The sequence below is a fragment of the Cervus canadensis genome, chromosome 1 (genome assembly GCF_019320065.1).
Source record: "Cervus canadensis isolate Bull #8, Minnesota chromosome 1, ASM1932006v1, whole genome shotgun sequence".
Taxonomy (NCBI): domain Eukaryota; kingdom Metazoa; phylum Chordata; class Mammalia; order Artiodactyla; family Cervidae; genus Cervus; species Cervus canadensis.
Window position 1 is genome coordinate 126080925 of NC_057386.1, and position 13125 is coordinate 126094049.

Below are 13125 nucleotides of genomic sequence, written 5' to 3' on the forward strand. Positions count from 1 at the left end.
CCCCTTGGACTCTAGCCGGCCAGGCTCTTCCGTCCATGGAATTACCCAGGCAAGAATACTGGAGTGGGTTGCCATTTCCTCCTCCAGGGGGTCTTCCCGTCCCGGGAATCAAACCCGAGTGTCTTATGCCTCCTGCATTGTGTCTCCTCTCGTGTCCACTGCACCACCTGGGAAGCCCTTTCTAACGGAGGCTATTGCTAACTTGGCCAAAGTCGTTGGAATCAGATCCAATATTCCATTCTCTATTCCTTTTTCCTTTGATAAGAAGTCGTACACAGTTTCCTATTTGTTACTGGCCTTCTGGTTAAGCCCACTCCTCCCCAGTGGTGGTGGGGAGATTTTCACTGGAGTTCGGTGGAAGCCCTGGTAGGGGTGGAGGTGGGAGGTTCACGTCACAGCTGACGCAGGGCATTTACTTCTCTTCCATGTGGGTCACACAGATGGATCCTAGTCTGCTAAGTTTCCAGACCCCATACTCCATGTCCTTTTTTTTTTTTAATTGTGGTAAAATCCACTTAACATAAAATTTCCATTTTAAAATGCACAATTCAGGGATGTCCCTGGCGGTCCAGTGGTTAAGCTTCTGCACTCTCAGTGCAGGGGGCCCAGGTTCAATCCCTGGTTGGAGAACTAAGATCCTACATACTACTTGGCATGGCCAAAAATTAAAAAGAAAATAAAATTCAACATAAAAAATCAAAACCCTATTAAAAATAAAATGCACAATTCCATGGTGTTAGATGGCACAATGGTAAAGAATCTGCCTGCCAATGCAGGAGACTCAGGAAACACAGATTCAATCCCTAGGTCGGGAAGGTCCCCTGGAGAAGGAAACAGCAACCCGCTCCAGTATTCTTGCCTGGAGAATTCCATGGAGAGAGGAGCCTGGCGGGCTACAGTCCATGGGGTCACAAAGAGTCGGACATGACTGAGTATGCACGCATGTAGCACATTCATGGTGCAGTGCAATCACTTCTAACTAGTTTCAAAACATTTTCCAGAGGAAACTCCACACCCATCAGCAGTCCCCCTTCCCCCAGCCCCTGGCAACCACCATCTGCTTTCTGTTTCTCTATGGGTCTGCCCTTTTGGGACATTTTCTAGAAATGGAATCATATAATATGTGGCTTTTGGTGACTGGTTTCTTTCACTCATGTTTTTCAAGGTTCATCTACATTGTAGCCTGTGTCAGCACTTCATTCCTTTTCATCGATAAGTAATATTCCACTGAGTGACTAGACCACATTTTGTTTATCCTTTTATCTGCTGATGGACATCTGAGTTTTGTTTCTACCTTTTGGCTGTTGTGAACAATGCTGCCATGAACATCTGTATGCGAAGATTTGTTTGAACACTTCAGTTCCTCGGGGTATACATCTAGGAGTGGAATTGCTGGGTCATATGGTGACTCTATGTTTAACTTCTGGAGTAACTGCCAAACTGTTTTCCACAGTGGCTGTCCCCTTTTACATTCCTGTAAGCAGTGTAGGAGGGGTTTGACATTCTCCACATCCTTGCCAACATTTTTTTCTTTTTTGATAGCCAGGAAGTTTTTGCAAGCTTTCCAGGTCCAAGCTGGCCATATCGGCAGGTGGCCCACACTCTACAGGCAGTGTACTGTTCCTGACAGCCTTGCATTGCCAATGTCCCATGATCGTCCAGAAGGAGTGGAAAAAAGTTTAGGACAACAGTGAGAAAGCTTTGGACTGAGGGAAAGAGGGACTGAAATACAGAACTGGCTCCTCCCCCACCAAAACCCCACAGAAGCACAAGGAGAAAGGGACTCTAGCTTAGATGGGCCAGGTGGCTGAAGGACCACAGGAGGCAGAGCTGAGATGCCTCACGTCCAGAGAGCCGGGGACGTGCTGTTCCGGAAGAGGACAGTTGAAAGGAGACACCACCCACCAGAGGAGATCAGGTGTCAGCAGAGCCACCCAGCAGGCGTGGGGCGGGAAGCGGGTCTGAGCCGGAGTCAGCACCGAGCAGGGGGCAGCAGGGGAGGTGTCTGGAGTCATCAGGAAACTGAAAGCTGACACACGCCGCCCACCCAAGCTGGCTGGTGGGGCCTCCTCCTACCCAAGAGCTCAGGGAGGAAATGGAGGAATTAACATCCCAAGAAGGCACTCTATGGGGTTTACTGATGCCACACCTTCAAAGGACTGTGTTCTCAGGGCACATCTTCAATGGGTTTGTTTTTGGCTGCACCACTGGCATGTGGGATCTTAGCTCCCCAACTAGGGATCGAACCTGTGCCCCTGGCATTGGAAGCATGGAGTCTTAACCACTGAGCCACCAGGGAAGTCCATCTTCAATGTTTAACTTCCTCTGCAGAGCCTTTGGGGCCGCTCCTTAGACCACCTGATGGCCATACATTCAGACAATATCCTCTACCCAAGAGGATGTAGAACAAATGCTTAATACACAGCAGGCACTCACTAATGCCAGTTCTCTTCCTCTGCCCAGGTTAACCACAGAGCATCCTCGGAGGTGTGTGTGTGTGTGTTAATCACTCAGTTGTGTCCAACTCTTTGCAACCCCATGGACTGTAGCCTGCCAGGCTCCTCTGTCCATGGATTTTCCAGGCAAGAAGACAGGAGTGCGTTGCCATTCCCTTCTCCAGGGGATCTTCCCAACCCAGGGATCAAACCCAGGTCTAATATTCACTTAATATGACTGAGCAACAACTTTGTGCCTGCTGGTCACTGAGCTAATGAGACGAATCAGACAGGTGGAGGTGGAGGAAAGATATACACAAACAGAAATTTATAAGATAATATAATGAAAGGTGCAAGGACATCAATTCTGAAGGACCATAGAAGATGTTACTGCAGATGTGGTCTCTGTGCACAGGGTCTTGCGGGATGTGTAGGAGTTCACAAAGAACTCTGGGCCCACCCCAGTGGCCCCACTTCCACCCCACCCCCCTTTTATTTGATTCTGTGTTCTAAAACTCCTTTGAAGTAGTTGCCAATTGTTTTAGATCAGGATATTTCACATTAAAGTTTGGGTTTAGGGCTTCCTTTTGGGGAAAAAAAATATGGAAAACTAGGTCACATGGAGTCTACATGGCAACACTGGGCTGGTGCTGTGTAGCAGGTGCGTCCTTTCATGTGCTATTTCCACGGCTGCACACTCACCTCCCCCTTTTCCTTCCCTGCCTCGATCCCATAGGTGTTAAAGGCTGCAGACCGCAATCTCAGGCTCACACACTCCCTTCCAGCCCCTCCCTTCCTCAAACAACCCAGGCTCTTACATTCACTGGGCAAGTCCCCTGCTTCGTTCTGTCTCTGGGAAGTGCCAGCTGACAGATGACCACATGCCTGGGGAAGACATAAAGCCCTTCAGGAGGGCTCCCAACCCCTCACTTTCCCAGAGGGCTCTGGGCAAGCTGCCTACTCCTTTCCGGGCCCGTGTTTCCCCATCGAGCCCTAAAAAACCCATTAATATTTCTAAGGGCTCTTCCCACCCCTACATCAGGGCATTCCTATGAATACAGGCTTTCAAGGTATGGTAGTTCCCTGCTCACCTCCATGGGTTGTCCTCACCCAAGACACCAAAGGGCTTGCTCAGAACCTGAGTTCTTTATCTCTGGCGAAAAGATAGCTCTTTTATCAGAGGAGCAACCTGATCCCCTTAAAGCTTGAGAGATGCCGAGACAGGTGTGCAAAAAAAAGTCCTGACTTCTGGGACTGCCGCGTGGAAGTGCAGAAGAGGGTGAGATTGGGGCTTCAGCTTTTCCGGAGGCCACCAGGCACTGCTGCAGTGCCCTGGGCAGCCCAGTCCTCAAGAGACATGGCCAAGGCTCTTCCCAACATGGCAATCGGGTCAATCAGCAGCGAGCCTTCTAGACTTACCCCGTGAGGGACCACAGAGGTGGCTCGGGTTATCGCTGATTGTCTGTGGTCCCCTGAGGCTCTCTGGGCACAGCTTGAGGGAGATGCCAGAGGCCCCAGGTACTCCCCAGGGAGGCCCAGGAGACCAGCCGACAAGCAACGGGGCCTGTCCAGAGGCCTTAGGGAGGCAATACCCTCCATCAGGGCCCTCCATCCTGAGGCCTGGCCCCCTGGGCGTGCTCCCCTCACCCCACCACTGTCTGGGTCTAGCAAGATCACTTCCTGCGCTCCCAAGGCCCCTGGAACATACTTCTGAGCAGCCCTGGCCCAGCAATGGGGAATGACTGTGCTCTGGTCACCCTTGGTAGCTCCAGGCTACCATGGATAAATTCAGCGCCCAAAACCCTGGTTCACAGGCCAGTCATCAGGCCCCTCTCTGCTTTTCCTGTATACTTAAAAACAAACAAACAACCAGAAACAGGTTCACAGGCTTAGAAAACGAACTTACAGTTACCAATGGGGGAAGGGGGAGGGGGAGGGATAGTTAGGGAGTTTGGGATCAACATATACACTCTGCTGTATTTAAAATGGATAACCAACAAGGACCTACCGTGTAGCACAGGGAACTTTGCCTCATGTCATGTGGCAGCCTGAATAGGAGGGGAGTTTGGGGGAGAATGGAGACACGTATAGGTGTGGCTAAGTCACTTTACTGCGTACCTGACACTATCACAACATCGTTACTCAGCTATACTCCAATATAAAAAGTTAAAAACAAACAAAAAACCCCCCAACTCACTAAGAAATCAAGAGCTTAAAAGGCGGAGACACTGACATCAAAGAGGTACTATTAACTTTAAGTTTTCTCACTGGTTTTCCATAAAGTCCTTTAGACAAGAAGCCAACTTCATTTTCTTAAGGGTTTATATGTCCAGTTTTCAAAGGCAGGACAAACCACCAGTTAAACTATGAGAAGCTGGATGAACTAGAAAACATGCTGAGTAAGAAGGCAGTCAGGATCACATGGTGCACGAGTCCATTTCAACGAAATGTCCAGAAGAGGCAAATTCACAGAAACAGAAAGTAAATGAGTGGTTGCCAGGGGCTGGGGGGAGGGAGATGCGGAGTGACTGCTAATGCGTAGGGGGTTTCTTTCTGGGCTGATGGAAATGTTCTAGATAGTGGTGATGATCACACAATAGAGTGAATATATTTAATACTAAAAATCACTGACCTGGGGACTTCCCGGGAAGTCCTGCGGATAAGACTTTGCCCTTCTGGGACTTCCCTGGTGGTCCAGTGGCTAAGACCATGAGCTCCCAATGCAAGGGACCTGGGTTTGATCCCTGGTCGGGGAACTAGATCCCACATGCTGCAACTAAGACCCTGTACAGCCAAATAAATAAATATTATTATTATTTAACAAAAAAAAGAGAAGACTTTGTGCTTCTAATGCAGCAGGTGCAGGTTTGATCTCTGGATGGGGAAGTAAGATTCCACATGGCACGGCCAAAAAATTAAAAAATTTATCTGTACACTTTAAATGGCTGGATTGTATACCATGTGGATTACATCTCAATAAATGTTATAAAAATATACAAAGAGACCTGCCTACTGGAGATCACACTGAAATGACAGCGATAACGTCTCAGAAACAATCATATGAATCAAGAGGCAATGTTAAGAACAGACTCCTCTAGGCATATACCCAGAGAAAACCATAATTCAAAAAGATACACGCACCCCGGTGTTCACTGCCACTCTTTACAATAGCCAGGACACGGAAGCAACCTAAGTGTACATCAACACAGGAATGGATAAAGAAGCTGTGATACATATATACAAAAGAATATTACTCAGCCATAAAAAGGAATGAAACAGGGTCATCTGTAGAGATGTAGATGGAACTAGAGTCTGTCATACAAAGTTAAGTAAGACAGAGAAAAACAAATATCATATATTAGTGCATATATATGGACTCTAGAAAAATGGTATAGATGATCTTATTTGTAAAGCAGAAATGGAGACACAGAGAACAAACGTGTGGATACCAAGGCGGATGGGGTGGAGTTTGGGATGAATTGGGAAATTGGGATTGACATATATACACTATTGATACACATATAAAATAGATAAATAAGAACATACTGTGTAGCTCAATGCTCTGTGATGACCTAAGTGGGAATGAAATAAAAAAAAGGGCGGGGGATACATGTATACATACAGCTGGTTCACTCTGCTGTACCGGAGAAACTAACACGATATTGTAAAGCAACTGTCTCCAATAAGGGCTTCCCTGGTGGCTCAGCTGCTAAAGAACCCGCCTACAACCCGAACCGGCAGGAGACCTGGGTTCGATCCCTGGGTTGGGAAGATCCCCTGGAGGAGGGCATGGCAACGCACTCCAGTATTCTTGCCTGGAGAATCCACATGGACAGAGGAGCCTGGTGGGCTACAGTCCATGGGGTCGCAAAGAGCTGGACACAGCTGAGTGATTAAGCACAGAACGGTACATACTCTGATAAAAGTGAAAAAAAGAAAAAAAAAAAAAAAAAGAACGGATTCCTCCCCGGCTCTGGATCCCTGCATAGCTCCCATCTTCCCTCACTGATCTGGTGCCAGGACTGACCACCACCCCAGCCTCACCCTGCACAGTCTCTAGTCTGGCTTATGCCGTTCCTCTTGCCCCACATTCCATCCCCGGACATCCTACCCGGGCCACAGACCTTCCTCAAGGCCTTGAAGTCCTACATGGCCCTCATCTCCACTCAGAATTCACTGTGCCCTCCTCTGATCACCACCCTCTATCCAGCCACGCTAAGTTTTTTTTATATTGGGAGTATAATTGCTTTACAATGTTGTGCTGATTTCTGCTGTACCATGAAGTGAATCAGCTGTATGTATACACACAACCCCTCCCTCCTGGACCGCTCTGCCAGCATCCCCGTCCCACCCCTCCAGGCCATCACAGAGCACCGAGCTGAGCTCCCTGTCTATTCAGCAGCTTCCCACTAGCTGTCTGTCTGACACATGGTAGTGCATATACGTCAGTCCTAATCGCCCAATATGTCCCACCCTCCCCTTCCCCCACCCTGTGTCGACATGTCTGTTCTCCACCTCTGTGTCTCTATTCTTGCCTTGGAGATAGGTTTATCTGTCCATTTTTCTAGATTCCATATATATGCGTTAATATATGATATTTGTTTTCTCTTTTTGACTTAATTCACTCTGTATGACAGATTCTAGGTCCATCCATGTGTCTACAAATGACCCCATTTTGTTCCTTTTAGTGCCAGCCATGCTAACTTTTAGATCTACTGAATCAAGTCAAGTTCATGTCCCTCATTTGTCAGATAAGAACCTATTACCCAAAGAGATGGACAGGCCTCAAGTCACATAGCAGCAGGTGATGAAGCCACCACTACCTGTAGCTTCCCTGTTTGAGTGACAAGCATCCTGAATGCCACTCAGCTCCAAGCGATGGTGTCAAGCCCTCAAAAGACACCCTGAGTTCAGGAACAGACGCTGCAGAGAGGCTTAGTGGGTTAGGCATAACTGCTCCTGGATTTTATACCTCTGTTTCTGCCCCACCTCCATGGAGCCAGAAAGGAAACTGAAACCTACCGGCAGCCAGGCCAAGGAGGTGTGAAGTGTCCTTGTCCGAAAGAGATCTGGAGCCGGGCTCAGAGTCTTGTGGCTAGGGGTGATGTCCTCAGGACCCAGGTTTGGACCAGCCAGAGACAGAACCTGAGCTCTTGTGGGGCTCAGGAGGCTGAAAGGTGGACCCAGGGGAGGTGGGAGGGAGTGACCACCCCAAGCTTCGCCTGCTGGTTCCTCCCCTCTGTCCCAAGGCTATCAACTTGGTCCAGTCCTCACCTTTCTTGCCTGGATTACTACCAAGGGCTCCTGACAGCCATGGCTGCCATCGTCTCTTTGTTCAACTGTCCTCCATATAAACTCAGAGCTGATCCTGTCACTCCCCTGCTGAAACCCTGTGTAAGAATCCACATCCTTCTCTGCTCAGAGTTTTGTGAGATTCTCAACCCTGACTCTCTGACATGGACAACAGCTGTTGTCCTGCCTGGCCTGCACATCTCTGGGCTGAGACATGGCAGTTTTCCTCTGGAGAAACTCCTCTTTCCTATTCTCCATGCATGTGGCTCAGACAGGCACCATCATGGATAGTTACGTGCTCAGATATGGGCAACATGTATAATCTAGACCTCAGATTGATTCAGGTGAGGTAACAAGAAGGTTCCTGAGACTTTTGCTGAGAATTTGAGAAAGAAGAAATTTCTTTCCACTGGGTTTGCAAAGCTGGTTGAGTACTAGAGGCCACTATATGGCAAGAGGCTGCTTGAGAATGACACCAACACAGAGAGAAGGGCTGAAACAAATTCCTGCCAGCGTCATTAGGGCACCTGGAACCAGCTATACCTGAAGCCATCATTAACTCAAAGCTTTTAGTTACACAATCCCAAATTCCTTTTTTTAAAAAAAATCCTTGAACCATTTTAAGTTAAGCTTTTGTCACCTGTAGCCAAAAGAAGATTCTATTCCAGTGTCCCTTTCAAGACTTCTCTCTCTTCCTCCCTATCTGTGTCTCAGAGGTTCTTGTCCTTCAAAGAACCTAGGAGTATATGGCCCAAATTCACATGATACTTAATGACTCTGCTGGGACTTGAGCCAGCCTGATGGAAAGCTCCTCTATCTTACCTCCCTCACCTGGAACCCAAGAGACCAGCACAGTGCCTGCAAACCGGAAAGTCAAAAAATATGTGCTGGAAGAAATGGGAAGCTCTGAGCTTTTTTCTAACAGTTTACTACATTTTTCTGAAACAGTATATCCATCTTCTACATCTGCTTATCAAAATCTTAGCATTATTATCACTGACATTCAGCTGAAGCAACAGCTGGTCTGTGAAATTCCATGCCACCCCCATCAGGATTAACTGCCCCATCTCTATGTTCCTGGAATATCCCAGGGGCACATCTACGTGGGAGATACCTTCGGTGCCCTGGGTCACATACTGGGCCCACCCGGATTTCCGCTGCAGCTGTGGTGCGGTTCCATTCATGTGGACAGGGCCCCACCTCGAGCACCCACTGGATGTCTTTCCATTTTTTAAAAAAAATATTTACTTCATTTATTTATTTGGCTGCACTGGGTGTTAGTTGCCACATGTGGGATCTTAGTTGCGGCATGCAGGATCTAGTTCCCTGAGCAGGCATCAAACTCAGGCCCCCTGGATTGGAAGCTTGGAATCTTAGCCATTGGACCACCAGGGAAGTGTCCTGTCTTTCCATTTTTCCCCCAGTTTCCGCTCCACAAGTTCTGCCTGGGAGTATTGGGAGGGATAACACCTCTGGGAACCCTCCTCCCCTTAGTAATTGGGGACAGGCAATTGTAGATCATTGCTCTAAGACTTTCTCCTCCAGAAAGACTGTTCTGGGAGGAGGTCCCAGAGGGACTGAGCTTCCCCATGGTGACCTCAATGACACACCCTCAAATTCCCTTTTCCTCCTTCCCTGTCTCAGTTCTCTGGTCTTTGCGATCCATCACCTCCCCAATTAACCTCCTGCCCACATCCCTGGGTCAGAAAGATCCCCTAGAGGAGGGCATGACAACCCACTCCAGTATTCTTGCCTGGAGAATCCCACGGACAGAAGAGCCTGGTGGGCTACAGTCCATAGGGTTGCAAAGAGTCGGACACAACTGAAGTGACAGAGCATGCATGCACACGTGGTATGTTATGTGATTATCTGTCTAATGTCTGTCTCTCATACTGGTTGTAAGCCCCATGTGGACAGGAGTCCATTTTATCCCCCATGCCTACAACATAGTCAATAATTATTTGAATGAATGAATGAACAGCAGATGCCCAGTAACCACCACCGAGCTGGACACCCTGGGCTAGAATGCTGGGAGTCCTAGGTTCCAGGCCAAGCACTACCTCTGCCCAGCTGTGTGTCTCCTAGCCAGAAGCTGGCTCTCTCTGGGCCTCCCACTTCCCTCAAGTGTCATGGCAAAAGCCAAGGCAGCCTGGGCCACCTTGAGCCAGCCTACAGAAGCCGGCTTCCCACTCACCACAGGCTCCTCCTCTCCATTTTGGTTGGGTTCGCCTTGCAGCCTCTCTCGCAGCTTCCCAAGTTCCGCCCGCAGGCTGCCCATCTCCTGCTCCTTGGTTTGCAGATCCGCCTCCAGTTCTACCTTCTGTTCAATCAGGGCCTTCCCTTGGGCCTCTACCACTGTGACACGATGCCGGAGGTCATGGTTGATCTTCATCAGCCGAGTCTGCTGCTGCTGCAGCTGTAGAGAGAGAAAGCCCACTGGATGAGGTCGCCACATACAGTAGCTCATGTTGTGCACTAAACAAGGGCAAACTGTTTACAGGCGTGCCATTCATACTGTAGACGCTTTGATGTGCTTGAAATTTGTTCACATTCTTACAACTCTGTTGATGCCAGAGATGGGTAATTTATATATTTACTATGATAATTTTATGACAGGTGGAAGATAAGTATCTTGTTAGTATATGATGACAATTTCCCAACAGATGGAAGTAACACGCTTTGAGAAAGGGGTGTCTTTTTCTAATTTAGGCAGAGACAAAGTATAGGTTCTTGAAGGGGTCGGGACAATGCTGGGGCATGAAAGGGGTGAGCTGGAGGAAGCTTCAGGGTCAGAAAAAGGCTGACCAGGCCCTGGAACTTCCTCAGTATGTGTCAATAGTCAGGGCACTGGGCATTGCCATGTTCCCTCCTACTGTTCCAGTGAAGACTTGGCTGAGGGTCCTACCCGTGGCAACGGTTTCAGGGCCGGGTCCACCAAGCCATGGCAGGATCCCCAGGTCACGGAGCAAATGGAAGGAGACTGAGGGGGAGAAGGGGAGCTTTTGGAGGGGAGAATGGAGTCCCTTGCTGGTACCTACCAGCCAGGAGTGGACATGGCAGGCAGGGCTCAGAACTTACCGCCTCAACATCCTCATTCTTCAGCCCCAGCTCCCGATCCTTGGCGCGGATCTCATCTCGCTGTTTGTCCACCACCTCCTTCAGCTTCTTCATCACCTGCCGCTCCCGCTCTGACATGCCTAGAGGGGGCGAGAGGGACCAGAAAGCGAGTCTACCTCCCTCCCCTGCTTAAACCATCGGCAGGGATTTCCCTGGTGGTCCAGTGGCTAAGACTCTGCACTCCCAATGCTGGTGGCATGGGTTGGATCCCTGGTCAGGGAACTAGATCTCACATTTCCATTTCACAACAAAGAATTTTGCATGCTGCAACAAAGACCTGGCAAAGCTAAATAAATAAATATTTAAAAAATGTTCATAGCAGCATTATTTGTAATAGCCCCAAACTGGAAACTGCCAAAATGTCCATCAATAGTAGAATGAATAGATAAACCTTGAGAGTAACAGGCAATGGAATGCTACACAGCAGTGAAAAACAGCAACTACCAGCTCCATTTGAAATTGATAAAGTCAGTTATTTCTCCAGATACTCCCTGCTCCTCAAAGGTTACTCTTCAGCTGGAGTCCTGACTGTCAGGCCCCCAGACTGCTGATGGGGAATCACAGGGCCATCTGAGGATTCTGGGTACTGAGTATCCCTCTCTCAAAACTCCTGGGCAGCTGCTGTGAGGTGGGACCTGGGCCTGGGGTAGTGGAACAAGAAGACATGACTAACATTTCCAGAAAAAGCACACCTTAGACCCAATGCAAGAGTGAGTGTGTGTGTGTATCTCTGTCTGTGTAGGGGAGGGGGTCTGAAATCAGGTGCAAGCAGAGTCTGTGAAAAAGCCACAAAAACGTTTGCTGTCTGCTCTCTCAGCCCCCCATCCTGCAAAGCCCTGGGGCAGGAGTATCACGGGCTTAGGTCAATTTAATCCTTGGCGGGGCACATTCCACTCTGGAGAAATCAGATGAGTAGAACTAAAGTGGGATGGGGGCAGGGGAGTACGAGATCCAGAGAAAGGAAATCTGTATTTGGGATCCACCTGCATCTGAGTTCCCCAACCAGGGACTGAACCTAGGCCACCAGAGTGAAAGGGTCCCGTCCTAACCACTGGACAACCAGGGAATTCCCAAAGAAAGGATTTTTTTTTTTTTTTTGGCCACACCACATGGCTTGCAGGATCTCAGTTCCCAGGCTGGGGCTTGAACCCGGGCCATGGCAGTGAAGGTCCAGAACCCTAACCACTAGCCACCAGGGAACTCGCCATCCGTCACCTTCATGAGTGTTGGTGGCTGTAGGATGGAACAGTCAGAGAACAAATGGTCAAGGGCTGGGAGTCTGGGGCTAGGTTAATTGGACTCATTTGCAGCTGACCTGGCGCCTGTTTTCTGACTTGCAAATGGGGGTCATGTGGTTGCCCCATGTGGGGGGCTCTTATGAGGCTGCATCTGTTAATCTATGTGAAGTACTCACAACAGGCCTGGCACAGAGTGAGTGTCTCCAAGTGTCATTTTATGTATAAAATAGAAATACCAGTTCTCCCTGCTCCAAACGCTCTGCTAAGACAGAGTCTAAGAGAGCTGGAGAAGTGGTCTGAAAAACTGAAAGGTCGAGTGTTTTGAAGAGATTCACAGACATAGATAGGTAAAAGCCGGGAGTTGTGTTGTTACTCCCTCAGTCGTGTCCAACTTTTTGTGACCCCGTGGACTGTAGCCTGCCAGACTGCTCTGGCCATGGGATTTCCAGGCAAGAATACTGGAGTGGGTTGTCATTTCCTTCTCCAGGGGATCTTCCCGACCCAGGGATCCAACCTGTGTCTCCTGTGCCTCCTGCCTTGGTAAAGGATTCTTTACCATCTGAGCAATTATTTAAGTCACCCAGCAATTCAAGACTCTGGGAGATAAATTAACGAGACATTCAGGGGACTTCCCTGGTTCTCCAGTGGCTAAGACTCCATATTCCCGATGCAGGGGGCCTGGCTTCGATCCCTGGTCAAGGAACTAGATCCTACATGCCGCAACTAAAGATCCTGCATGCTGTAATGAAGATCAAAGATCCCAAATGTGATCCCAAAGTTTCCCAATGTGAAACTAAGACCCAGTGTACCCAAATAAATAAGTAAATAAAAATGTTTTAAAAAAGAAAGTGCACCCTTGTGCCCAAGGGCAGGGCAGGGTGTACACTCTGAGGTGTAACTTACACTCCAGAGCTCGCTGCCCTGCACGGACTTTATTTGGCTTCCTCCTTTCCCTGTCCTGATCCCTCCACTCCCCCCAAGAGTCTTTTCTAGGGGGCACTTCCTTAATAAATCACCTGCAGAGGAACATCCTCGTCTCAGGG

The 13125-nt window shown here is 48.8% G+C and overlaps 1 protein-coding gene across 6 annotated transcripts in view; it reads right to left on the reverse strand.

Moving 5' to 3' along the window:
- The window catches only part of RILPL1 (Rab interacting lysosomal protein like 1), a 40537-nt gene that overhangs the window by 13218 nt on the left and 14194 nt on the right, over positions 1-13125 (reverse strand). For all 6 annotated transcript variants that reach the window (XR_006264420.1, XM_043442169.1, XM_043442161.1 and 3 more), the window contains exons 3-4: positions 10806-10924; positions 9922-10143 (exon numbers count right to left, since the gene is read on the reverse strand). Coding sequence is in view for 5 of the 6 variants with exons in the window: in XM_043442169.1 (XP_043298104.1) it covers positions 9922-10143; positions 10806-10924 (341 nt within the window). In the remaining variant the exon portion in view is untranslated. The remainder of the gene's footprint in view (positions 1-9921; positions 10144-10805; positions 10925-13125) is intronic.